General features: G+C 49.1%; 4 protein-coding genes, 1 long non-coding RNA gene and 2 other non-coding genes across 9 annotated transcripts; 2 read left to right on the plus strand and 5 right to left on the minus strand.

Moving 5' to 3' along the window:
- Positions 1-3,342: 3,342 nt before the first annotated feature.
- Msrb1 (methionine sulfoxide reductase B1) lies at positions 3,343-8,688 on the minus strand. Of its 2 annotated transcripts, none has more exons than XM_003478467.5 (4): positions 8,494-8,688; positions 6,151-6,299; positions 5,737-5,851; positions 3,343-4,246 (listed from the first exon to the last, which is right to left on the minus strand). In XM_003478467.5, exons 1-4 carry the CDS (start codon positions 8,546-8,548, stop codon positions 4,215-4,217), a joined length of 351 nt encoding a protein of 116 aa, XP_003478515.2. In that variant the 5' UTR covers positions 8,549-8,688; the 3' UTR covers positions 3,343-4,214. The 2 variants fall into 2 exon arrangements, with proteins under 2 accessions (XP_003478515.2, XP_063082362.1); XM_063226292.1 differs by having other exon boundaries at positions 8,374-8,670.
- A 304-nt stretch (positions 8,689-8,992) lies between these two features.
- Positions 8,993-17,633, minus strand: Rpl3l (ribosomal protein L3 like). Of its 2 annotated transcripts, XM_003478106.5 has the most exons (10): positions 17,481-17,633; positions 16,836-17,028; positions 13,918-14,086; positions 12,734-12,869; positions 11,010-11,196; positions 10,760-10,920; positions 10,478-10,579; positions 9,646-9,741; positions 9,307-9,426; positions 8,993-9,104 (listed from the first exon to the last, which is right to left on the minus strand). In XM_003478106.5, exons 1-10 carry the CDS (start codon positions 17,607-17,609, stop codon positions 9,048-9,050), a joined length of 1,350 nt encoding a protein of 449 aa, XP_003478154.3. In that variant the 5' UTR covers positions 17,610-17,633; the 3' UTR covers positions 8,993-9,047. The 2 variants fall into 2 exon arrangements, with proteins under 2 accessions (XP_003478154.3, XP_012997394.1); XM_013141940.3 differs by lacking the exon at positions 9,646-9,741.
- Positions 9,348-11,875, plus strand: LOC134470706 (uncharacterized). The gene is made up of 2 exons (XR_010039788.1): positions 9,348-9,460; positions 9,970-11,875. It is a non-coding gene; the product is annotated as an uncharacterized LOC134470706 (long non-coding RNA).
- Positions 17,634-19,542: 1,909 nt separating the features above from the next.
- Ndufb10 (NADH:ubiquinone oxidoreductase subunit B10) lies at positions 19,543-21,961 on the plus strand. Its single transcript, XM_003478108.5, has 4 exons — positions 19,543-19,793; positions 21,188-21,326; positions 21,480-21,619; positions 21,791-21,961. The coding sequence occupies exons 1-4, from the start codon at positions 19,646-19,648 to the stop codon at positions 21,892-21,894; spliced, it is 531 nt and encodes a 176-aa protein (XP_003478156.1). The 5' UTR covers positions 19,543-19,645; the 3' UTR covers positions 21,895-21,961.
- Positions 21,962-22,060: 99 nt separating this feature from the next.
- On the minus strand, positions 22,061-24,123 carry Rps2 (ribosomal protein S2). The gene is made up of 7 exons (XM_013141941.1): positions 23,944-24,123; positions 23,775-23,864; positions 23,397-23,504; positions 22,975-23,148; positions 22,619-22,778; positions 22,290-22,381; positions 22,061-22,184 (listed from the first exon to the last, which is right to left on the minus strand). The coding sequence occupies exons 1-7, from the start codon at positions 24,118-24,120 to the stop codon at positions 22,104-22,106; spliced, it is 882 nt and encodes a 293-aa protein (XP_012997395.1). The 5' UTR covers positions 24,121-24,123; the 3' UTR covers positions 22,061-22,103.
- LOC111754082 (small nucleolar RNA SNORA64/SNORA10 family) lies at positions 22,457-22,590 on the minus strand. The gene has a single exon (XR_002788808.1). It is a non-coding gene; the product is annotated as a small nucleolar RNA SNORA64/SNORA10 family (small nucleolar RNA).
- LOC111754081 (small nucleolar RNA SNORA64/SNORA10 family) lies at positions 23,211-23,340 on the minus strand. The gene has a single exon (XR_002788807.1). It is a non-coding gene; the product is annotated as a small nucleolar RNA SNORA64/SNORA10 family (small nucleolar RNA).
- Positions 24,124-24,181: the final 58 nt, after the last annotated feature.

The following is a 24,181-nucleotide window of genomic DNA, read 5'->3' on the forward strand; positions in this document are numbered from 1 at the left end:
ACATCAGGATCCCATGCTCTAAAGACAACACAGGAGCACATGTTCCTGTGAACGTGGGGGCAGAGATAGAGGGGTCTAGAGGCCTGCAACCAGGTCCCTGTCACCTTCCACCAATGTAGAAAGCCCACAGCTTGTATTTCCATACATACCAGCATTGGGGCCAGTGAGCTCATTCTGAAGAGTAAGTCCAACCTGTTCAGTGAACAGATCCCCACAGAAGGCCACTCCACCCACAACAGACAACCATGTGGCCAATTGTGTTTGGCTCGATGCTCAGAAAGACCCCAAGCCCAGAGCTCAATGCAGAGCCTTGTGGCATAAGGACTTCAAAATTTTCAGCTGGGCATGATGGTATATACCTATAATCCCAGCACTCAGGAGGCTGAGGCAGGATTCCTGCAGTTTTGAGGCCAGTTTAGGATATATAGTAAATTAAAGGCCAGTCTGGAAAGGGAGACTTTGTCCAAAAAAAAAAAAAAGAAAAGAAAGAAAACCTGTCAATAGGCCCCATCCCTCCTGGCACCTCTTGAGCTGCTGAACTGACTCCATCCCCTTAACCTACACAGTGCTACCCTCAGGCAAACAGTAGGGGCTCCTTGCCCTGAGTTCCAGGATCTAATTAAAAAACTGCGTTCCTGGACTGAGTATGGAGGCCAACGGCTGACCCCACAGGCCCCTAGCAGCCAGCCTGCCAGCTCTGGCACTCTCTCCTCTTGGTGTCTCTGGCCCCCTCCTACAATGCAGCTACCAGGTTCTTTGAAGCCCAAGGCAGCTTGTAAACATCTTTGTTAGAGATGAGACATGATAAGATAGGAAGTCTGGGGTTGAACTATGAATGCTCTGCCTGTTTTATGTCACAGACATGAGAAGAGGTAAAGACTTATCCACAGGTAACCCTCATCCTATCCCAGTAGCCTTCTCTTGCATTGGCACTGAGGCCTTACCTGTGATTCTTTTCCCAGAGCTAGGGTGGCGTGATGGGCTCTGGGGCCCTATGTCCCCTGGATTGTGGACACTCATGCAGATGTATGGTGTCTGGGGTTTCCAGGCAGGGGGTGTGGGTAATAAAAACGTCATTATGGGTCAGTACAGTGGTACTTACCTGTAATCCCAGCACTCTTGAGAGGTTGAAGAAAGAGGACCCCAAATTGAGGCCCAGCCTGGGAAATTTAAGGACTTAGGAAAACCTGGTCTCTAAAATCGGGGGTGAGGGTAACTGACAATGTAACTTGGGTGTGAAGGCCCCGAGTTCAGTACCCGTGCTCTGACTATTGTTGGCAAATATGGCTGAATGAATGGTCGGCAAAGCATCCTCTCGGCTGTAAGAGCTGGGCAGAAGAAGGGCAAGCCAGGTGGCAGTGGAAGGGCCTTAGGCTGTTAGCAGAAGAGGGCACAGGTACACGTAGTCTCACTCAGTCAGCTGGCCAGGGGCTGGGGTGTCCTGCATGCACTCATGCCCCGCACCTCAACAACTGTTTCTACTATCTTTTTCTCTCGCCCTCAAGTCTGTTCCACTCAGCTGACTCAAGAAGCAGCATCAGGGCTTCGACTGCTCACCTTTGCATAAGTCACTTCATGAAGCCCCTAGCAGGCCTGCACTCACAAATGCCAGCAGGCCTCAGAACTGGCATATTGGCAGATGCTTTGAACACTCAGAATTCCCAGGGTGGAGCTGGGCACAGCCACCGGCCTTGTCAGAACCATAGCCACAGTGCCCCTGTTGGTATCTTGTGGAACTGCAGCCTATCCCGAACTCTGTCAAGCGAAGCTACCACACCCCCTGCTGGTCACTCTGCTCTGGTCTCCTGAGGCGGGCCTTCTTACGTTTGGGGGTGGAGAACACATCTTCCCTGAACCTTCAAGACATTCTCTCCCACCTGTCCACTCTGGGACCTGAGTCCCCTGCTACAACCCAGCAAGATCAGGGCTCTCTCCCACTTGTACCCAGGGAAAGAAAAATCGGAAAGGACCGAAAATTCCACCCATCGTCAGCTCACATTCTGCATTTACTGGTACGCCTCTGAGCTGGCCTGGTCCCTAATAGACAGCTCTTCTTTCGCTGTTCTGCCCCCAGCCCCCGATCACCCATCAACCTGGCCCTGAGTATTCTAAACAACTGAGGTGTTTAAAATACCCAATCCTGACCTCCAAGGATGTCCCCAGATGCTCCACACCGCAAAGACTAGAGTACAAGCAGGGAGAGAGGGGCGCTGAGCTGTCAAAGGGCCTTTTGTTTCTCCAAGAGCAACTGACTCCAGGCTAGGCTGGAAGTTGTGGTGCAACTCAGCAGGAGGAAGAAATGGTGTATGAGTAGTTTGATTTCACATGAGATGTTAAAGCCAAAATGCTGTTTTTTCTTCCAGCTGCCTGGCAGGTGGACCTTGCCCACAGCCATCCATTTCCTGGTGCCCTATGTGAGAGGCTCCTGGCCTCATCTGGCCTCCCATATTCTCTAAGGACACTGCTTGCCAGCCCCCACTGAACTTCCCTTTCTAAACATCCCACTTCCACACCCTCCGTGGCTCCTTAACATGGATGTGTAAATCAGTATGGAACAACTGGAATACAGGTAAAACTTTCCCCCATCATTATCCAGGTTCCAGTGACTCCTACTGCATTCAGTTCTTCCCAGTCATGGCTGTGGGTCCCACTAAAGTAGAACAACCGTGGAGCCCTTCAAGGATGCTGGGGATCCCATCATAAACATTTCTCACGTGCCTCAAGATGTGTTTTCAGGTCTGTCTTCTGGGCCCTTCCAAGCAGGTTTTGTTGTTTTTTAAGACAGCACCGGGCCTCACTAAGTTGCTTATCTGCCCAGGCTGGGCTCAAATTTGGAAACTTCCTGCTTCTGTATCCCTGAGTTCTGGGATTACAGGGATGTACTACCAGGCCTTGCTACCAAACTGGTCACGGATGACACATCTATACTAACTTTATAGGCCTCTAACTCCCACTCTACATTAAACCATGGCAAATCTGACATTTCAGTTGCATTTTGTGTAGGTTGCTTATCAATCTGTTGTAGCCAACCAACTATTAGGACTCTTTCTAACCCAGGAACTCCTTCCCTTCTGTCTGGCTCTCTGGCAAGGGTGGATACAAATCTGGGAATGTCCAGGATAACCTGGAGTCTGCTTCACCAAGGTAGTCTCAGAACTGGGCAGCAAAATATTTGCAAAGCAAATTTTAAAAACTGCACAAAGGCCTAATATTCATGCCCATATCCCTGATGTTAATAAAGGTAGTGGGCTGTTCTGGGGATACATATAGCTCAGTGACAGAGTGTTTGTCTGGCTTGTGCACATGCCTGGGTTCAATCCTTATCACTGAAGGAGAAAAGGGTTGCAGATTTTGCCTGTTTATTGATTTCCACAAAGCAGGGGAGGATGACAGGAGCTTCTGGACACTGACACAAGGCACAGTGGCCAAATCTTGGGGAGATATATCTCTGCAAGTGTGAACTAGAGGCAGTGGCCCTATAACCCCTACTGAGTTCATTTCATAATGGCACAACAGCAGCTTTCCCAGCCTGAGTGAAGCAAGCTACATCTGCAGATTGTGAAACATCATCTTCTTCCTCTGCAGATTGCTACAGGATGATGGTTTAGGGTGTGGCTCATTGGCCTGCTCCCCAGCAGGTCACAGATCATCACCACCCTGACTGGCCTAGAAGGATTTAGCCAGAGTAGATCATGCATTGACCAGGGCTGAAGCAGCTGGTCATGGCAGTCCTCTAAAGTTCTGTGTCACAACACACACAGCTTGGAGAAGATGGACATAAGCTTTGGGTCCCACAAGGGGAGGTTCAGATAGCCAGGGAAGGGGCAACAAACTGAAAAAAAAGAGAAGGTAGAAGCATAACATCATTCAAGGTAAGCTGGGCTCAGAGCCCACCTTCTGGAGACTGTGAACCAGAGGCTAAGACAGCCGGCAGTGTGCATCCCACCCAAGGCCTAACCTGGCAAAAAGCTATGGGAGGGCCGGGAAGTTAGCTCAGGCATGAGCATCTGCCTGGAAAGTGTGAGGTCATGAGTTCTGATCCCCAGTACCGCAAAAAAAAAAAAAAAAAAAGGCTATGGGATATCACAAACAAGTGCTTTGCCAAGGAGACCCTGTTCAGAAGCTGGCTGAGTGTCCAGGGTTCCAGTGTCAAAATGTGATGGCCAGATGTAGTCAGAGAGCATATCTGTTTGGAGTGGGTGTGGGCTGCTCATCTAGTGCCCCTGGGAGGCAGAAGTTTCTTTATCTGAAAGAAAGGAGGGAGAAGAAATAAAGCAAAGGACCATTAAATCATGTTTCGGCCTAGATTGACATGTTTTAAAATTTTGTTGTATTTTTTTCTTCTTCTTTGTCCTTTTTTCCTCGAATAAAATGGATTTTTAAAAAATAATAATATGCTGGGCATGGTGGCTCATGCCTGTAATCCCAGCACTTAGAAGGCTGAGGTGAGAGGATCATTGTGAGTTCAAGACCACCCTGGGCTACAAAGTGAGCTCAAGGCCAGCCTGAGTGAGACCCTGTCTCAAAAAAGACAAATAATAATAATAATAATAATACAATTAAATATTTTTTTTAAAAAATCATATTTTGGATACCAAGTGAGTCAGCAAGTCCAGAGGCCCAGCTCCTGTACGTTCCCTGAGATTTATAGGACTTGAAGCCCTTTCTCTGCCCAATGACAAAAGGACAAAAACTTCATTGCAGACTAACCCACTCATTCAACCTCACAGCAGTCAGTGGCATGTGTCACTGACAGCCCCATTTTACAGAGTGTAAAACTGAGATTGAAGGGACTGGCCAAAATCCTGGGACTAGCCAAAAATGAGCTGGGATTCACACTACAAAGTGTAAAGAGGAGCCAGGGTGGTGCCTATGTCTCCCCATGTTCACAAGCAGACTTGACGAGGCATGAGGCTGTATGTGAGCAGGAGAGCAGTGGGCAGAGGAGGCTAGGTGATAAGAGTACACAGAAATAGCAAACACCGCCCCAATGCCAACTGCTAAGAAGCTGGGCATGGTAGTGCACACAAATAACCAGAGCACCCTGGAAAGCAGGAAGATTGCAAGTTTGACCCCAGGCTGGGCAACTCAGTGACTTAGCAAGACCCTGTCTCAAAATTAAAAATTCAAAAAGGGCCAGGGATGTAGCTCACAGCAAAGGCCATGGATTTAATCCTCAGGACTGCAAAACACAAAAAACTGCTAAGAATGTTGTCAATAACAGTGCAGGTTTACTGAGGTGTTATTATGAGGCAAGTCCAGGGGTCCTGCAATATATGCAACTGTCCTCAACAGCCCCGTGAAGAAGACTGTTACCATGGGCACTGTGCAGATCAGAAAGTAGACTCGGAGACTGAGAAGCAAGCCCAAGGTTGCAGCCAGTGGGATACATAGTCTCATGGTCCAGGTCCTCAGGCTCTGCCCACTCCTGCCACTAATTCCAGTTTCAGGGTAAAAAAATCACCAGAGAAAACTCTTTGCCATACCCTCCCTCAAATCCCTCTCTCTGGGGCATACAGGATCAACCAGGAAAAGGAAGCAAGACATTTGCTCCCTTGTCCCCACCTAGCAGCCACTGTTTCAAATGACCCTGGCTGGGCAGGCCCTGGGCAGCATGATCTGGGTGCCCCAGTACTTTGCAATGGTATGTAGATGAGCATAACAGGATCCTCTTCTCTACCCCAGACCAACTCAGTGTACACTAAGCTGTCCACTAGCAACAAAAGTCAAACTCACCTTTAGGGATAAACTTCAGCGAGCTGCTAAATATTCAGAATCGAGATTGCCCCCGCTTAGGGCCATCATTCAGGAACTCATGGCCCAACCCATTGCCACACTTGCCACAAGACACCTAGAGAGATCAAAAGATCATCATAAGATAACCACATGAGTACCTGGTCCCACAAAACAGCCAAGGTGATGGCCTTCTTCTGTATGAGGTTGATCACTGACCTAGAGCCCGGAAGGGATACTGTCCTGCTGCCTATGTTCCATCAGGATGCCAGGCTGTCCCCAAGACTAGGGTGGCAGCTCCTACAGCTAAGGCTAGAAGCCTCAAAACCCTGACAGCAGAGGGGGAACAGAGAAAGGAAGGGATGACTGGCTGCCTGGCATTCCCTGAAGAGCCTGGCCCCAGCCACTGTCACCCACCTTCAAGGCTCCAGGTCGGTTGTGCTCAGGACATTTGGCCACACTATCAGCATGGATGGTATCTGTGAATGCTGGCCATGGAGATGAGTGTGCATACTTCGAGCGGCTAGAGAACAGCTCATAGCCACACTTGGCACACACATAGATACCTGAAGCAGGGAAGGACAAAAGCAGAGACATCAGCTCCATACTATGTGGGGTGAGCTCCTCAATCCCTTGACCTAGACGAGGGCAGCACTGTCCCCATTCTGAAGATGGCCTACATATCCTTGCCATGCACTTGCTAATCATAGGTCACAGATTGTCCTGTGGAGACACAACTCCAAGCTCATACTCAGGGGATGTGCCAAGGGCCAGGGTCACCGTTCACACACATCTCACGGACTCAATGGCCTTTGATGAGGAATCATTAGCATTTTCACTTTACAGATGAGCAAGTGAGGCTAGATGTTGTAGGTACCAAGGGAGAAAGTATGTGGCCAGGACAAAAATAAACAAAAAATTAAAACCTAGGCTCCTGCCTATAATCCTAGCACATGGGGGGCTGGGGATTTAGCTCAGCGGCATAAGCACCTGCCTTGCAAGCAGGCGGTTGTGAGTTCAATCCCCAGTACCGATAAAAATGAAAAAGACAAAAAAAAAAAAAAAAAAAAAAAAAAATCCTAGCACATGGGAAACTGAGGCAGGTGGATCACCATGAGTTCCAGGTCAGCATGGGCTACGCAATGAGTTCAAGGCTAGGCAACCCACTCGGACCCCTTCTTTGTCTCTCAGATGGAAGCGTTCTTTCTCTCAATAAATATATTCTGCTTTTAACCTCAAAAAAAAAAAAAAATGAGTTCAAAGCTAGCTTGAACTACATGGCAATACTCTGTCAAAAGAAAGAAGGAAGGAAGGAAGGAGAGAAACAGAAAAAAAAGAAAAGAAAAGAAAAAAGGTGTGACCAGGGAAGAACCCAGTCAATCTGCTGAGGCCACAGGACCCACTCCTTACATAGGAACACACACAGAGCCTTGACATGGTCAGTGTTAAACACCTGGCCCCTCCTCTCTCTTCAGGTGACCAACCCTGCTATCCAGAAAAGCCCTAATCTAAAACACTCTTGCACTGGCCTCTTTAGGCAGGAAGAAAATAGTCCCAGAGATGGAGCCTCTGGACTAACAAGGAACCAAGGAGACAAGGACTAGGATGTCAGCTTCCAACCTATCCCCAAAAGATCACTTTGGAGTAGAAAGGGAGGGGAAGGTCACAAACCTTATTTGCAGAACTATCTGAAAAACTTAAAAACAAGAACCTCCAAAGGTACTGAGTCACCTCTCAACCTCAACCAGGACAGCCTTCTTGAAATGTGTGAACTGCTCAGTCTTTGCCAGGAATTCAAAAATGAAGCATAAACTAGGTGTGGTGGTACACACCTGTGATCCCAGCACTGTAGGCAGGAGGATCTCTGCGAGTTCAAGGCCAGCCTGAAATACATAAGAAGACCCTGTTCCACCCTCCTCAAAAAAAAAAAAAAAAAAAAAAACAGCACGAAGCTACCTCAATAGTGGAGTTCCACCTCAGGCAGACAGCCTCAGGAGAACTAGGGTCCCACAATTAAAGGGCCTCGGGGGTGGGTTCTTGCCTTTGTAGTGCTGCATCACAGCTAGTGTCACTGATGCCTAGTTTCACAGCCTACTCCCAACAGATCTTGCCCCAGGGAAATCAATGACCTAGTCTTTTCTATAGGGATCTATTTTTATCAGATTAGCCCAAATTATTTGGAGAGCCCAGCCACAACTCAGCAAGGCCTCACACAGCCTTGAAGTCAGGGCTGAAAGGTGGCCAAGTTCCAAACCACCACACACATCAGCAAGTTGTACAGGTCAAAATTTCACTTGCTAGGGACCCAGTGGCATTCCTGGTTACCCAACCAGAAGGCCCAGGGCAGGTGGGGAGGCATCCAGGCAGGCATATTTCCATCTGAATAGGATATTCAGTGTTTGCTCGCTCACCCCGCAGATCCTAGAAACCAGATCAGCTGGGGTAACACCTGGCACTGCTCCTGGACCAGATTGCTACTGTGCCCTCCCAAAGTCCGGACCCTGACCCAGTTACCCCAGGAATAGTCACGATGATGCTCAAGGCCTGTCCTTTTTCGAATCGGCGACTCCTCCCATGCCCCGTCCCGAGAGTCTCCCCACTCGCCCCGGCCCTCCAGACTACCACTTCTTCCATGACCACCTTGCCCCACATTTACTCCTCCGGATGGCCACAATCGTCCCATTCCAGGGTCCTGAGCTCCACCCGCTCCGAAACGTAGTGACACCCTCGGTAATACAAGAAAGAGGTCGTAGGATGGACCTGATTCAAAGTGGTTTTGGAAAACCTCGCCCCCAAAGAAGCTGCAGAACGACATGGCGCCGGCTCGACAGACTCAAAGCCCCTAATTCCGAAGCCAGTACAAACGCCAATAGCTCCTTCCCAAGGACCAATCACGCCGTACGCCTGACCACACCGCGCCCCGGAAAAGAACCAATCACTCGGAGGCGCCAGTAGTGCCCTCTGCCCACTTCCCAGAGGCCCCGCTGCCTCCCTAGGACCAATCTCTGCTCGGGTAGCAGATTCCGGCGTCCGCCTCCAGTAGGTCCCGCCCCCTTGCGAGAACCTGTTGAATCCCGTCTTTTCACTAAGCCCCGCCCATCGACAGAAGTCCCGCCCCGGCTGCCAGAAGCTTGATCCAGATCCCAGCTTCTTAGGCACCGCAAGGTGGCAGTGGCTGTTTGGGCCACCTTAAATAGTGCCCTCACGCTTCGACTCCACGTCAACGGTAAACGCGACCCCAACCCACTGAGACGCTGAATTGCCTCCAACATTTATTGAACAGGTGCACGCTACAGGTCCTCCTCCCACAGTCCCTATAAATCTCCTGAGGCCTCTGGCTTCTCCTTCTCCAGATGTTTCTTCTGGGGGCCCTGAGGAGGACAGAAGTGTTAGTTACAAGTCTATCTGGGGCCACCACCCCTAGCCAGCGCCAAGCCACCCAGACCTGTCCTACTGGACCCCTAAAAGCACCTCCTGTGTGTGTGGGGATGGCCCAGCCAGCTCTGGGTCTAACTTCCCCATGCTGAAGCATGCCAGAGGTGGAGTTTGAACCCCAGAGAAGGGCTGGCTTACCATGAAGGCCCTTTTCTCTTGGGCTGTTTGGAAGCGGCCATGGCCAAACTTGGAGGTGGTGTCAATGAACTTGAGCTCAATGTTCTCCAGGGCTCGGCGGCTGTGGTGCACCAGGAGGGACTGGGGATCCATCCGAGGGACAAGCATTATTAAGGTAGGTGGGCCCTTGGCCCTCTTATCACCACCTCTGGTTACAACTCTCCCCCACCCACCTCCTGCTGGACTCCTTCCTTTTTGTTCCCACAACCCACTCCACACTGGAGCAGGCTGCAGGATAAGACAGGCCCAATGGGGCAGCCCATAGGGGACCCACCTCCTGACTCAGTGTGCTGCACTGACCTTCCTCAGCGTAATGACCCGCTTCTTGGTACCTGCGATGCAACCCTTCAGCATGATATAGTCATTGTTAACTTCCCCATAGTGGGGGAAGCCACCCTGTGAGGGAGACAAACCAGAGGGCATACCAGATAAAGGGCTGCTGAGCTGGGCAAGACAGAGGGAGGGCACCAAATAGGAGCCCTAGGAAAATTTTCCACCTAGGGGTCTGACTGGAAGGGGCCCTGTGCTCAGCCCCCAGGAGAGAGATCCACTAATCAGGGCAGCATCTCAGTCCATGTGCTAAATCCATCTATCTCACTCAACATCTGTTTTTCTTTGTTTCAGACAGGGCCTCACTATATAGTTCAGGCTGGTTTGGAACTTAACTATGCATCCTAGACTGGCCTCAAACTTGCAGTGATCTTCCTGCCTCGGTCTCTTGAGCTCTGAGATTATAGGCCTGAGCCATTATACCTGGCAACATCAGTATTTTTATGGGGGAAAACTAAAGCTCAGAAGTTTGGCATCACTTGCTGCAGGCTTCACTGGGCTGGGGTTTGGCTCCCAGACCATGGTAGGAGTTGGGGCATCCCTCACTCTCCTGACAGTAGCTGGAATGTGAGCTCCTCAGAGGAGCTTAGAGGATATAGGAGATGGCAGAGGTTGAGGCCACCAGGTGGCTGATTACTGCTGCACCAAGCCCATCACTGCCTACCTAGTAGGGTCTTGTGCCCCAGTTTGTCTGTGGGGCACACATCTTGAGTTCCTGGAGCAAATACCAGTCATCTGGAACTGAACCCTACCACCCCATACTTTCCAGGCACCCTCAGCCAGCCTAGCCATTCACTCTCACCAATGGCGTAATAGACTTGTCCGTCACATCATAGCTGGTGGACGCATTATTCTTGACCAACTTTCCATCTTCCATATGGAGCCCCCGGCCAATGCGGTAGATCTGCCAGGAAAAGAAGGCACACTAGGTTGTCAGAGTGGGCTCTGGGGCCCAAAGACATGTCTGTACCCATCAGTATACATGCTCAAACCCAAGTGCTGCTGGCATTTCATGAACCCTGGAAAGTGTCTGTATCATGCATACTACCCACTGTGTTCCCCCACCCCAGCACCATGGACACACCTTCTTGTTGAGCTCAGTGCGGTGGTGGTAACCTTTCTGCCCAGCCCGGGCAATGGAGCAGCCCACACGGGCAGGGTGCCAAGCGCCGATGCAGGCTACCTTGCGCAGCCCCTTGTGGGTTTTCCGTGGCAGCTTCTTGGTATGCCAACGGCTGGTAACCCCTGCAGTGGGAAGGGCTGGTGTCTGAGCAGTCTGGCTCCCACTGCCTCCAGCAGCTTTCGACAGAGCTGACATCCCCATCAAGCCCTACCTTTGACGCCCCGGCCCTTGGTGACAGCGATGACATCAATGACCTCACTCTGGCTGAAAACACTATGTACTGGCACCTGCTTCTCCAGCCGGGCTTGAGCCCAGGCCACCTTCTCAGCTACTGTGCCACCATTTAGTTGGATCTCCATAATATGGGCCTTCTTCTGCCGGAAGGGCAGCAGCTTCATCTGCAGGACATGGTACCATGGTCAGTCCCAGAAGGTCACATGCAGACATAACATGGCCAGCTGGTGACTTGAAGTCTTTTATGCATTTATTTATTCACAGATGTTCCTGTGCCCCAGCTCCATACTGTGTGCTATGCTAGGCACTGTGGGTATAGGATGGAATGAGTAGACATGGTCCCTTTCCTCAGACTAGGGGACAGACAGAAGCCAAGTTAACTCTGGGAGAGGGCTAAGTGCTCTGAGAGACTATTGAAGGTGTACTTCAGAGAGCAGTCAGGGAAGCGCCTGAGTAGGTGACACCAGTAACAAAGAAGACACGAAGTAAAGATCTGAAAAAAGCTTTGAGCAGAAGGAACAGCATGTACAAAGACTGGCTGGGAAGATCTTGAAGAGTTGGTGGGACAGAAAAAAGGCCACACTGGGTGTGGTGTCACATGCTTGTGATCCTAGAATTTGAGAAGCTGAGGCAGGAAGATCAAAAGTTCGAGTTCGAGCCCGAGCCAGACGTGGTAGCTCACACCTATAATCCCAGCACTGGGGAGGCTGAGGTGGGAGGATCATTGCAAGTTCAAGACCAGTTTGGGCTACAACGTGAGCTCAAGGCCAGCCTGAATTGTCCAGCAAGACCCCATCTCAAAAAAAAAATAAAATAAAATAAAATAAAAAAGTTTGAGCCCAATCTGGGCAATTTAGTGAGACTCTGTCTTAATAAAAAAAAAAAAAAGAAAAAGAAAAAGAAGAAGAAGAAGAAGTAGACCAATGTGGTCAAATGGTGGTGAGCAAAGAGGGTGGCAAGGCCAGGCAGGTTATGGGGAGGACCAGGTGTGATATGATCAGCCAGTAGGTCTCTGACTGATGCTACATGAGGCACAGAATGTGCAGATGTACAGGTGGAAGCAGGACAGTTAGATCACAGCATAGTGTCCAAAAAATACTTATGAAGTGCCTACTGCATACTAGGCTTGGTTAGGTACTGGGCCCCCACAGTGAACATGGTAGGAGTGGCACTGTACCCATGGATCAAGGTCAAGACAGCAGAGGGAGATGAACGTTAATCATGACTCATTGTCCGTGAACTGCAAGTGTGAGAGTAACTTGGTTGAGAGATATAGAGAGCTGGGAGGCAACAGAGAGAGATCAGCCTCCTCTGAAGACAAATGCCAAGGAGTGTTGCTGAAGGAGGAGGGTACTGATTACATGTCACCCACATGAAGCCAGACCTTAGGTACCAAATCACATACACTCCTGGGCCAGGGAGGTAACAACCCTGCATACTGGACTGGCAGGAGCCCCAAGCCCTGATGGCCATTTTAGAGCTTTGGGTGACTACTACAAGATGCCAATGTCCTGCAGCCCCTTGGCAGGCACTGGCAACATCCTGTCTCTGGGGCTGTGGTGGCCAGCAAGGCAGTTAGCCAGTCATTAGTCTTATGCCCAAGACTTGTGGTATTTTTAGGCTGACATTTGTCAGGGCTCCTGGAAGCTAGAGGGAGAGGAAATCTAGGGCAGACAGACTGAGACAGGGGGCAGGGCTGACCTGTGTGTGGACAATGACCCGAATGACTTTGCAATACTTCTTCATAGCAGCAAAGTCCTTTTGGAGCTGCTTTTTGCCATCGGTGTCCCGCCACCTCTTGCAGGCTTTGGTGAAGGCTTTCTTCTTGCTCTTGTGCCTGAGCCATGCACAGGAGATACTCAGGGGCCCAGCCAGGGCAGATCCCCAGGCCATCCTGCCCCCACCCTGCCTACAGTCTACTAAGAAGGGCTCTTCCCTGAGGCCCTGGCTGGATCCAATATCATTTTTGAACACAGATTCCTCTTCTCTAGGCCCCTGTGTCTCCCCTCCCTATCAAGTGGGCACCCTCCCTGTCTCCTTGGGGTCCACACCTAGAGACCACCCCACTACCATGTTGCTACACTGAAGCCGGCAAAAGGCACAGTGAGTAGACACCAGGCCTCAGACTTGAGGGATAGTATTTATACCCTCATCAGAGTTCTGCAAGGTAGAAATGATGTCTGCATTCTGGATGAAGAAACTAGGTTCTGGGGGTTAAAACCTCCAGATGAGGGGCAAATTCATGATAGAAACAGAAAAAGCAGGACACCTGGCATTTGCTGGTCACTTGCTCTAAGCTGAGCACTGGATACACTTCAGTAATGCAGTCCCCACAACACTGGGCCACTCCTAGCTTCATTTCACATCACAGGAACCTGAGAGATTGACCAGCTTACCTTGGTCACACAAGCTGCTCTAACTCTGGAGCCCAGCTCATCACCTCTCACAGGGGTCAGGGCTGGGCTGTGCCTCTGTCTCCATGAGGTATGTGTGTGGAGAAGTGCCTGTGAGGTTCACCAAACAGGTGGGCCCTCCTTATCAGAATTAAGTGCCAAAGAAGATTTAAGACCTGAGGGCATCTTCCTTTCTATATACAAGAGCTTCTCAATTGGCTGTTTCTCTTTTCACCTTGGCTACTAAGCAGCACAAACAACTCTGAAATTCCATCAAATTAGCCTAGGGGATAATAACATTTACTTTTTCCTTCCTCTATCCTAATTTCCTCCTCCACCCTTTAATATACATTCATCTCTTACTGAAGGGAAAGCACTCACCTGCACAAGCACAAGCACACACACACACTTTCCTACCTACCATACAATGTTGACCCCAGTTCTACCTACCAGCCCTCTGGTTCCAGCACAGAGCTGGGGCATGCCCCTCACCAGTCCTTGTAGAAGCGACGGCGGCACTCATCACTAAGGTGTTCTGCAAAGATGGTCTTGAAACTCCTCAGGCCTCGAGGGGTGGTCACATAGCCCACCACGCCCACCACCACTAGGGGTGGTGTCTCCACAATCGTCACTGCCTCCACCTCTTCTCGCTTGGAAATTTCTAAATGAGAGCCAGAGTCAGGGATATAGAGGGAGCTTCCTGAGGTCCATGGGAAAGAGCTGGCCACAGAGGGTGGGCCAGGAAGGTGTGAGACCAGCAATCAGAGCAGCTCCTGTGCAAGATGGGGTTGAATTGGGCACCTTTACTTTTTCTTCCTCTCGCTCTTCTTTCTCTCTGTGCCACCACACCTGGCTGAGCCTCCTTTTAATAATTATAAATACATATTTTATATAAATGTATTTTTGTAATATCTAGCAAAACCTCAGGAAAAAAATGGTTGTATGGGTATTATTGATTAGGCTACCATGAAGCAAAATTCAAGTTTTTAAAATATTTTAAGGAGCCAAGTGCAGTGGCACACATCTATAATTGCAGTATTCTGTGAGGCTGAGGCAAGTTCAAGCCCAGTCTGGGCAACTTAGTTATTTGGTAAAACGCTGTCTCAAAATAAAAATGAGGTTAGCAATAAATGAAGTAGCTAAGTAAGTGAGAAGGTCCTGGGTTCAATCCCCAGTACTACAAGATAAATAAAAAACTGGGGAGAAATATATGAATCAATTCTTAATATCATTGACTACTTAAAAGGATTAAGGAAATGTTTTGTTTTTGTAACTCTAGAGATTCAACCCCAGGCCTTATGCACATACTAGACAAATGATGTACAACTGAACTACATTCCAATCTTTACCCTTTTTAAATGTGATACTGGGGATTAAATTCAGGGCCTTCATACTGAGCTACATTCCCAGTTCTTTTTTTTTTTTTTTGTACTGGGAGTCCTACACACAACCTCATGTTTGTCAGGTAGGTGCTGTGCTGCTGAGCTACATGCCTGCCCAAATTGCCCATGTTGGCTTTAAGTTTACAATCCACCAGCCAGCTGTGGTGGTGCATGCCTGTAATCTCAACACTTGGGAGGCTGAGGCAGGAGAATCATTGCGAATTCAAAACCAGCCTGGGCTCAAAGTGAGTTCAATACCAGCCTGAACTGCATATTGAGACCCTACCTCAAAAAGACAAAAATAAATATATAAATACATAAATTTACAATCTTCTTGCCTCAGCCTCCCTAAATGCTGGGATTATAGACATGCACCACCATGCCCTGTTTATCCCAAACTTTTTTTAAAATTTCAGCCTGTTTAAAATAAAATTTTATTTTGATTCATGCACCTGGGACAAAAAAAATTTATTTTATTGGTCTTTTTGAGAAGGGTTTCACTATGCAATTCAGACTGGCCTTGAGTTCACTTTGTAGCCCAGGTTGGTCTTGAACTCACAATGATCCTCCTGCCTCAGCCTCCCAAGTACTGGGATTACAGGCATGTACCACCATGTCCAGCTATTAAAATTTTTATTTTAATGTATTTATTTTTTGGTGCTGGGGATAAGATTTTTTTTTTTTTTTTTGAGACAGGGTCTCACTGTATAATTCAGGTAAGTTTTGAACTCAGTGCAGGGATTACAGACATGTGCTACCATCCCTGTTCCCCAGCTCTTTAAAATTTTATTTCAGACAGGATACCACTAAGTCACTAAAGTGCCCAAGCTAAGTTTGAACTCACCGCCTTAACCTCCTAGAGTAATGGGATTTTAGGCACCATACCTGACTTTAAATTTTAAGAAAAAGTCTCACTATGATGCCCAGTCTGACCTCAAAATTGCCATCCTTGGGGCTGGGGATTTAGCTCAGCAGCATAAGCACCTGCCTTGCAAGCAGGCATTCGTGAGTTCGATCCCGGGTACCGACAAAAAAAAGAAAAAGACAAAAATTGCCATCCATCTGACTCAGTCTCCTGAGTAGCTGCAATTACAAGCATACGTGCCACTGTGCATGGCAAAGGCATTTTATGTTATGCATACTTAACCACATTTTTAAAAAAAGAAGCAAGGGAGAGAGAGAGAGAGAACAGTTGAGTATGGCCAGGAGGGGCTGGCAGAGCATGGGATACAAGGTAACCTAGGGACTCTGCAGGGAGAGAGTGTTATGGATTTAGACTGAGGTAGCAGTGAACAGACTGACATAGGTGACAAAGTGCATACAACTCACACACAATGAACACACAAATGAGCAAAGGGAGTGGACTATCCATGCCAGTGTCTGGTTATTTCTTACAACTACTTATGAATCTATAATTATTTGAAAATAAAACAAAATGGGGCTGGGGATTTAGCTCAGTGGCATAAGCACCTGCCTTGCAAGCAGGTGGTTGTGAGTTCAATCCCTGGTACCCATAAAAAGTAAAAAAAAAAAAAAAAAAAAAAAAAAACTATGAAAATAAAACAAAAGCAGCTGGGTGTGGAAGTGCTTGTCTATAATCCTAGAACTCAAGCAGCCAAGGCAGGAAGACTTCAGCCTAGGCTATACAATGAATTCAAGGCCAGCCTGAACTCTATAGCAAGACCCTGTCGTTGAAACACAAAAGAATATGAATATATATATATATATCCCCCAAATGGCCAAAAGATACAAGTATCCTGTCTGGTGGGTGAGGGCTGGTATCCACCTTTGAATTCCAGTTCCTCTACTGACTGACTAGTTTCTTAGCTACTGTGTGCCACTTCATCTGTAAAATGAAGACAGTGACAAAACCCACCTGGGTTGTTGCCATTTTGATCTGTCACTGTCCTGAGTCCCTTGGGCAGGGACCTTTCCAAGACCATGCCCCATCCTGGATCAGAGAGCAGTTCTGGCTCCTAGCACCTGGAAGTCCCTCTACCACCCACCATGTGTCCCACAGTGACTCACTGAGCCCTGGGCGATGCACCTCCCTCAAGGTGTGGGTCATCCCCGCCTTGTAGCCCAGGAAGGCTGTGAGATGCACAGGCTGACTAGGGTCGTCCCTTGGCCATGTTTTCACCTTGCCCCGGTGCCGGCGGCTCCTCTTGTGGGGCAGGAAGCCCAGGTGTCCATGTCGCGGGGCAGAGAACTTCCGATGGGACTGGGGCACAGGAAGAAGGGAGGTCAGAACTGGGGTCTCCTGGTAATAGCATCAGGCAGGTCCCAGAACCCAGACAAGGAAAATACACTGGAGACCCTAAGCAGAGGGCCAGGTGGCCCCCAGGGCTGCCCAGTCTGTCTATAGGAAGGTGGGGGGTCAAAATAGGTACAGATTTAGAATTGGGGCCTCCACATCAGTGGCTTCCTGCCTCCATGGGCTCAGCATGGTGAGACCCAAAGGACTGAGAGGCACTGAGCAGAATGGCTGCTGTCATCTGTCCATCTTTTGTTCTTTTTAGGCCTAGAAGCTCAGCTGTAGCCCCTTGCTGTCTCTTCCAACTTCCCAACCCTTACAGTCAGGACTGTCTCTACCTGGAGGATAGCTGAGTGATACCCACCGACCCACGCCCCAGGAATGCCGGTTTGTTCCAGATCTACCCCCAGCCCACTGACCATGACAGCCAGCCGATCACTGCAGGTCAGGAAGGGGCCTTCCCACCAGGCAACAGAGGTCGAGTGGCAGAGCCAGGACACACAGCAGCCAGGTCCCAGATTTAGACCCTGGCAGAGGAACTCAGTCATCTCATGTGGCCAGCATAATCTACAGTGCCAGCGCAGCCCAGGGAGGGGCATAACCCTCCCAGGAGCAACTCAGCCTGATAGTGGTGAGGTACCCCAGTTAGGGGCTTTTGTAAGACAGTAGCCAAGAGGAGAATCTGAGTGAGTCCCATTTGCTGAAAACTTCTAGCATCCTGAGAGCTGTGAGACTAAGCTGGACATACGGGGTAAAAGAGGTGGTTAGGGATGTGGGGCAAGGATGGTGACCATATATCCCATCATGATGCCTAGCTGGGCACCTTTGTAATCTCAGCACTCTGGGAAGCTGAGGCAGAAAGATAACAAGTTCAAACCCAGCCTTGGCAATTCAGTGACTTAGTGAGGCTGTCAATAACTAAATAAGCCAATGTGGTGGTATATGCTGTAATCCCAGCACTCAGAAGACTGAGACAGAATTGCTGTGAATTTAAGGCCAGCCTGGACTACATAGAGAGTTCAAAGCTAAACTGAACTACATAGTGCAACCCTGTCTCAAAAAGCAAAAATAAATAAATAATAATAACAATAAATAGGCTGGGTGTGATGGCACATCCCTGTAATCTCAGTGAGAGGCTGAGACAGGAGAATTGCTGTGAGTTCAAGGCCAACCTGGCCTACAAAGTGAGTTCAAGGCTAGCCTAAAATGCATAGTGAGACCTTGTCTCAAAAAGACAATAAATAAATGGCCCAGGATGAAGTTCAGTAGAAAGGCTCTAGGTTCAGTTTTTCTGGTGGGGAGGCTGCTGAGAATTGAACTTGCCTCAGGACCTTGTGCTTGCCAGGCAGGTGCTGCCCACAGAGCTATATTCCCGGCCCTGGATTCAATATTTAGTACTGTCAAAAAACAAAAATATCAAGACAGTCTATGATGCCAAATGTGGTGGCCCACACCTATAATCCCAGCACTTGAGAGGCTGAGGCAGGAGGATTGCTAAATTTGAGACCAGCTGGGCTACAAAGTGACTTCAAGGCCAGCCTGAACATTATAGTGAAACTCTGTCTCAAAAAACAACATAAAATTATTACAGTTAATGGCCTATGGCTCATGAACATTTACTTTATGAATTTAAAACTTAAAGATAAATTTTGAATGAAAAAGTTAAAATTTCTGGGACCATAGTAGCTTTCCAGAATCACATAATCTGTAGCCCTAACATATCCTAGAATTTGTGGATTTTCTATCCCTAGATGCTAAGATTTTATGCTACCAAAATGTTAAAATTCTTGTTTCTGACAATTCAAAATTTGCAGATCTGATGTATTTCTCGACTCTGCGGTGTCCTAGAGGTGGCTTGGCCAGTCTATGTGCTCTACTAGGCTTTTTTCTGTAAGAGCTGGGCCATGTTTATCTCGCTTCCTACTCCCCTTGGCACAGGACCTGACATACAGCGGCTCCTGGATAAATTGTTTTTTCATTTATGGTTTTTTCCATGTAGCCCAGGATGGCCTCAAACTCTTGGTGATCCTCCTGCTACAGGCTCTCAAAAGCTGGAATTACAAGCAGGCACCTAACTGTTTATTTTATTTTTAAAAAACAGGGTCTCATTATGTAGTTCAGGCTGGACTTAAAACTCACTAAAGTAGCCCAGGCTGGTCCCCAAGTCTCAGATGCTCTTGCCTTAGCTTCTGAGTGCTGGGGTTATAAAAGTGGACTCAGCGGCATAAGTGCCTGATTGGCAAACGCGAGGTCGTGAGTTCGATTCCCAACATCACAAAAAAAAAAGAAAGAAAGAAAGAAAAAAAGAACTGTCCCACCACTCCGAACTCACAGTCTTCTTTATTCCTGCTGCTCACTGGACGCGGGAGCAACGCCGCCAGGTTCCACATGGGGGCGCCTGCAGAAAGCCACAAGACCCCTGGTGCCCTGCAGCCTCCCCGAAGCCAAACACCCATTGCGCAGGCGCAGTGTCTGGCCCACTGCGCAGGCGCAGCGGCCGGGCGTCCTCTGTAGGGCGAATAGTCTCAGCAGGCTAGACGCGGGCCAGCGGAGACCGGTAGTGCGTCCTCCTTACACCGCTGCCATGCCGGACCCTTACGACAAGGATGTGTACCCTGAACCCCCACGCCGCACGCCAGCGTCCTCGCCGCAGACGTCGCTCCCTAACCCCATCACGTACTTGACCAAGGCCTTCGACCTCCTCGTGGATCGGCCTGTGACCCTCATTAGAGGTACAGGCCTAAGATTCCACCCGCCCAGCGTTCCTTAGTACCCCACTGTCCCGGCGTTCAGGCGCCTCGCGGCCGCCATCCAAAAACCCGAGCTGCGTTGTCTCTTTTGACCTTACCTTGGGCCTTGCTCCCCCCGCCGCCTCCCACCAGGAAATCCTGAAGGTCCGTTGACTTGTTTGACTTCCCCACTGCACCCTTCCAGTGGCTTTTCCTGCCCTCTGCCGGGCCGAGGAGAAACCCTTGGCCTGCATTCTCTGCTTTCTTACGCATCTGACCCCCTGAGCTTGCTAGACTAGACCATCTCCCTACCCCCCAGCACACTTCGTTCAGTTTGCAAAGAAGCCTGTTTTGAACGTTCTCGCTGGCCACCTGCATGTTCTTGGGGTGGACATCAGCCCCCTCAGAATACGTGTCTTCGCCATGTAGTGTGATCGCTCCAATTTTTTATCTCTGGTCCAGGTACTGCTCCCTTCACCTCTTTGTGATCCTGTTTGCCAACCTCGTGGGCAGCAGCAAGACCACACTATGCCACCTGTCACAAGTGCCAAGCACTTAATCTGTTCAGTAAAGCAATTCATTTGTTCAACAACAAATAGGATGTAGGGCTTACTGGTCGGTGATGGTATTTTTTGTTGTTTGGACAGGATTTCAATATATAGTGCAAACTGGTCTTGATCTTGCCATGATCTTCCTGCCTCTGCCTCCTGAGTGCACCACATCTGGCATATTTTTGCTTTATTTATTTATTTATTTGTTTGTTTGTTACTCAGGACCTAGCACTTGCCAAGCAGGACACTGAGGTATATCGCTGGCCATTGTTTTTGCTTTTTTTGAGCAGAGGTTTGTTACCCAAGCTGACCCAGAATTTCTGGGCTCAAGTCATGCTATTTCATCTTCCCAGAGCTGGGACTATGGGCCTGACCTGCAGCAGCATGCCAGGCAGGTCAGGAGAATATGGAGCTAGTTTTCTTTCTTAGGGTTATCTTGGGGTATTTGAATACGTGAGTTTAGTCAAAGGTTTTAGAGTGGGATTTCTGCTAATTGCTTCCTGTCAGGCCTCTTTGGTGTACACAATGGGATCCCTGTGCTGGGGATGTGGCTTGCAGAACTGAGTTCTGAATCCTGCTTTGTAATTCTCCAGCTGCTTCTTGAGTTGTGGTCCAAGCTATGAATGAGGACCAAGACTATCAGGTTGTTGTGCAAATGACATGGGATTCTGCAGCCGAAACTCTCAGGATAATGGGCGTCATTTGTACCTCTTTCACAGGGGCACACTGGCCCACATCTGTTGAGTCCAACTGTGTAAAAGCTCAGAACATTGAGAGACAAGTCCCCATCCTAGTTGTGGTCCGTCCAAATCGATCACACAACTGAACCTGGGATTTCTTCTTTAGATTTTATAGAGCAGCAGCATGCCAAGAACAGATACTATTACTATCACCGGGAGTACCGCCGTGTACCAGACATTACAGAATGCCAGGAGAATGATGTCCCGTGCATGTTTGAAGCTGAAATGCAATGGAGACGCGACTAGTAAGTAAACAGCAAGGAATGCTAAGAATGGGCCTTTCCTAGGAATGCCACAGGATGGCCTCATCCAATGTACTTTCTTGAGGTGAGGCAGACTGTAGGGCCCCAGAGGTCCGTCTTTTATTCTATCCCTTAGGCACAGCCTTTTTCTTCCAGCCTAGTTGACCAACAAATTCTCAGTATCATCCAAGAGAGGCTTAAGGCCTGTCAGCAGAGAGAAGGAGAGAACTACCAGCAGAATTGCGCCAAGGAGCTTCAACAGTTAGCCCAAGTGTCCAAGGCCTACCAGGACCGCTGTGAGTGAGCCCCCTTCCTGACAACCCTAGTCCCTTACCCAGACTTGCAACCAGCCTTTGCAATCTCACAACTATGGTTACTGTGACTTTACCTACTAGCTTTTCTTCGGCATGTAGCAAACACCCTGGTTCTGAGTTTTGATTGCCAACTGCCCCCTCCATGTCTCCTAGATAATGACCTGGGAGCCTATTATTCTGCCAGAAAATGCCTAGCAAAGCAGAAACAGAGGATGCTGGCAGAAAGAAAAGCTGCCAAGGAAGCTGGTACTGCCTGAAGCCTACCTTGAGGGCACCCCTTTACTGACCCTTGTTATGTTGCTGAAAATAAAGTGGTACACCCTATCTGTGTTTCTGGTGTCCCCTCTGGGCCCCAATCCAATTAATCCTTCCCCATTAAGCTATCAGTAAGTATATGACAAGCCAAAAAAAAAAAGAGAACCATTGACAGACTTCATTCATTTTTATTTCTCTTGTGTAAAAACCCTTATGTTGTAGCTACTGCTGGAGCTTGAGTTCTCTGGACAGAGACTCTAGTGTGGGTTTTCACAAGATGGTCGGTGAACTCCTAAGAGAGAAAAATTTCATGTTAACACACAACCTCTAGGCTTGTATGACAAAAAAATCCCCAACCTTGTGACAAGGCAAGCCACTGTCAGGTCAACAGCAATACCTGATAAGGAGACTTTGTGAACACAGTCTCTTTCCAGAGATCAGGGGTCAGGTAGCTGTAGGTCTTTGAGATGGCATCAAAGGTGGCCTTAGCTGAGAGAAACAGTAACATTAGAGAATGAGGATAGTTGGCCTGATTTGACACACTGCCCACCCCCAGACCAGAAGCTATGTTGCACTCCTAGGAACAGAGAGGCCACTTGGGGCAGGTCTGTCGTGCATTAGGAGGGCCTTCCTCTCTCTCCCTTGAAATACGCCACCACACACACTGCATTTGTGTGATCCAGCGGAGCTGAGAGAGGTCACTGTCAACACCGTGAGGCCACCTACCGAAGTTGCCCAAAGTAGCAGTACAGCCCCTGGCAGAGGTGTAGCAGTCATCAATACCAGCCATCATCAGCAGCTTCTTGGGCACAGGGGCTGAGACAATGCCAGTGCCTCTGGGGGCAGGGATCAAACGCACTAACACAGAGCCACAGCGGCCTGTCACCTGAGAAAGACAGGAATCAGGGTTAAGAATCAAAGCATGGGGCTGGGGATTTAGCTCAGCGGCATAAGCGCCTGCCTTGCAAGCAGGCAGTCGTGAGTTCAATCCCCGGTACCAATAAAAAAAAAAGGACAAAAAAAAAAGAATCAAAGCATGTCTCCACTGCACACTCATCGCTCACCACCACCACCCAGCCTACCTTGCAAGGGACTGTGTGGGGCTTGCCAATCTTGTTCCCCCAGTAGCCTCTCCGCACAGGAACAATAGAGAGCTTGGCCAGGATGATGGCCCCACGAATGGCAGTAGCTACTTCCTTAGAACACTTTACACCCAGACCAACGTGACCGTTGTAGTCCCCAATGGCGACAAATGCCTGTGAAGAGACTGTAAGGTAGCTGTGGTTCTCCACAGGATAGATACCCTTCACCATCCAAGGCCTGTTGTGCCCCTCAAGGAAAGAAAGGCCATTATGAGGCCAGTCCAAGGTCCTGAAGAGCTCTTTTCTCTCTCTCCCCGGTACGAAAGTCACACTATAAGTAGTGTAACCGTGCAGAGTAGAGAGAGTTACCCACCCCGTTTTGGTACAAACAGCCTTGACAAAACACAAAATGGTCCTGATACCTTGAACCGGGTCCGCTGGCCAGCACGAGTTTGCTTCTGCACAGGCATGATCTTCAGGACTTCATCCTTGAGGGATGTGCCCAGGAAAAAGTCAATAATCTCAGACTCCTGCAACAAATGAGGGTTTTTTTTGGCAAAAATACTAAAAACTTTTAAGTTAAAACACTCACCCAGGAACCGCAGTGGTGAGGCCAGGCTTCCTAGCACAAGATATGACAACTTTTTCCAAGTTAAATCTCCTTAATCCCAGCCGAATCACACTCTTACGACTGACACCTTTCCAAAAAGTCCTCCTGATGCTGATTACAGTAGATCTCAACCCTCCAACCCCCGTCTAAATGACGCTTCTGGACAGAACCTAGCCGGTCACAGCAGTACCTTGATAGGTAAGGAGAAGAGATAAATTTCTTCCAGGGACTTGATCTTCATGTCCTTGACCAGCCGGCCCAGCTTGGTGACAGGAATCCACTGTGAATAAAGACGTCAGTCAACAGGCGCTTCTGAGGCGCTCGACCCCAGGATCAGACCCGCACAGTGGCATACCTACCTCCTTGTCCTCGGCCTTCCCGCCGCGAGCTCCGCGGCCTCGGCCTCGGCCCCTGCCGCGCCCGCGTCCGCGGCCTCGAAGGCCACTTCCGAAGCCTCCGCGGAAGCCGCCGCGGCCTCCCATACCTGGGCCCCCAGGGCCTCCAGGCCCTCCCGCTGCACCGGCGTCATCCGCCATTTGCTGTAAAAAGGCACAGTAACAATCAATGGGGCTCGGATCTCTACAGCAGCCCCAGACA

This window comes from Cavia porcellus, unplaced genomic scaffold (genome assembly GCF_034190915.1).
Source record: "Cavia porcellus strain 051 isolate PalLab524CR breed Dunkin Hartley unplaced genomic scaffold, mCavPor4.1 scaffold_16, whole genome shotgun sequence".
Taxonomy (NCBI): domain Eukaryota; kingdom Metazoa; phylum Chordata; class Mammalia; order Rodentia; family Caviidae; genus Cavia; species Cavia porcellus.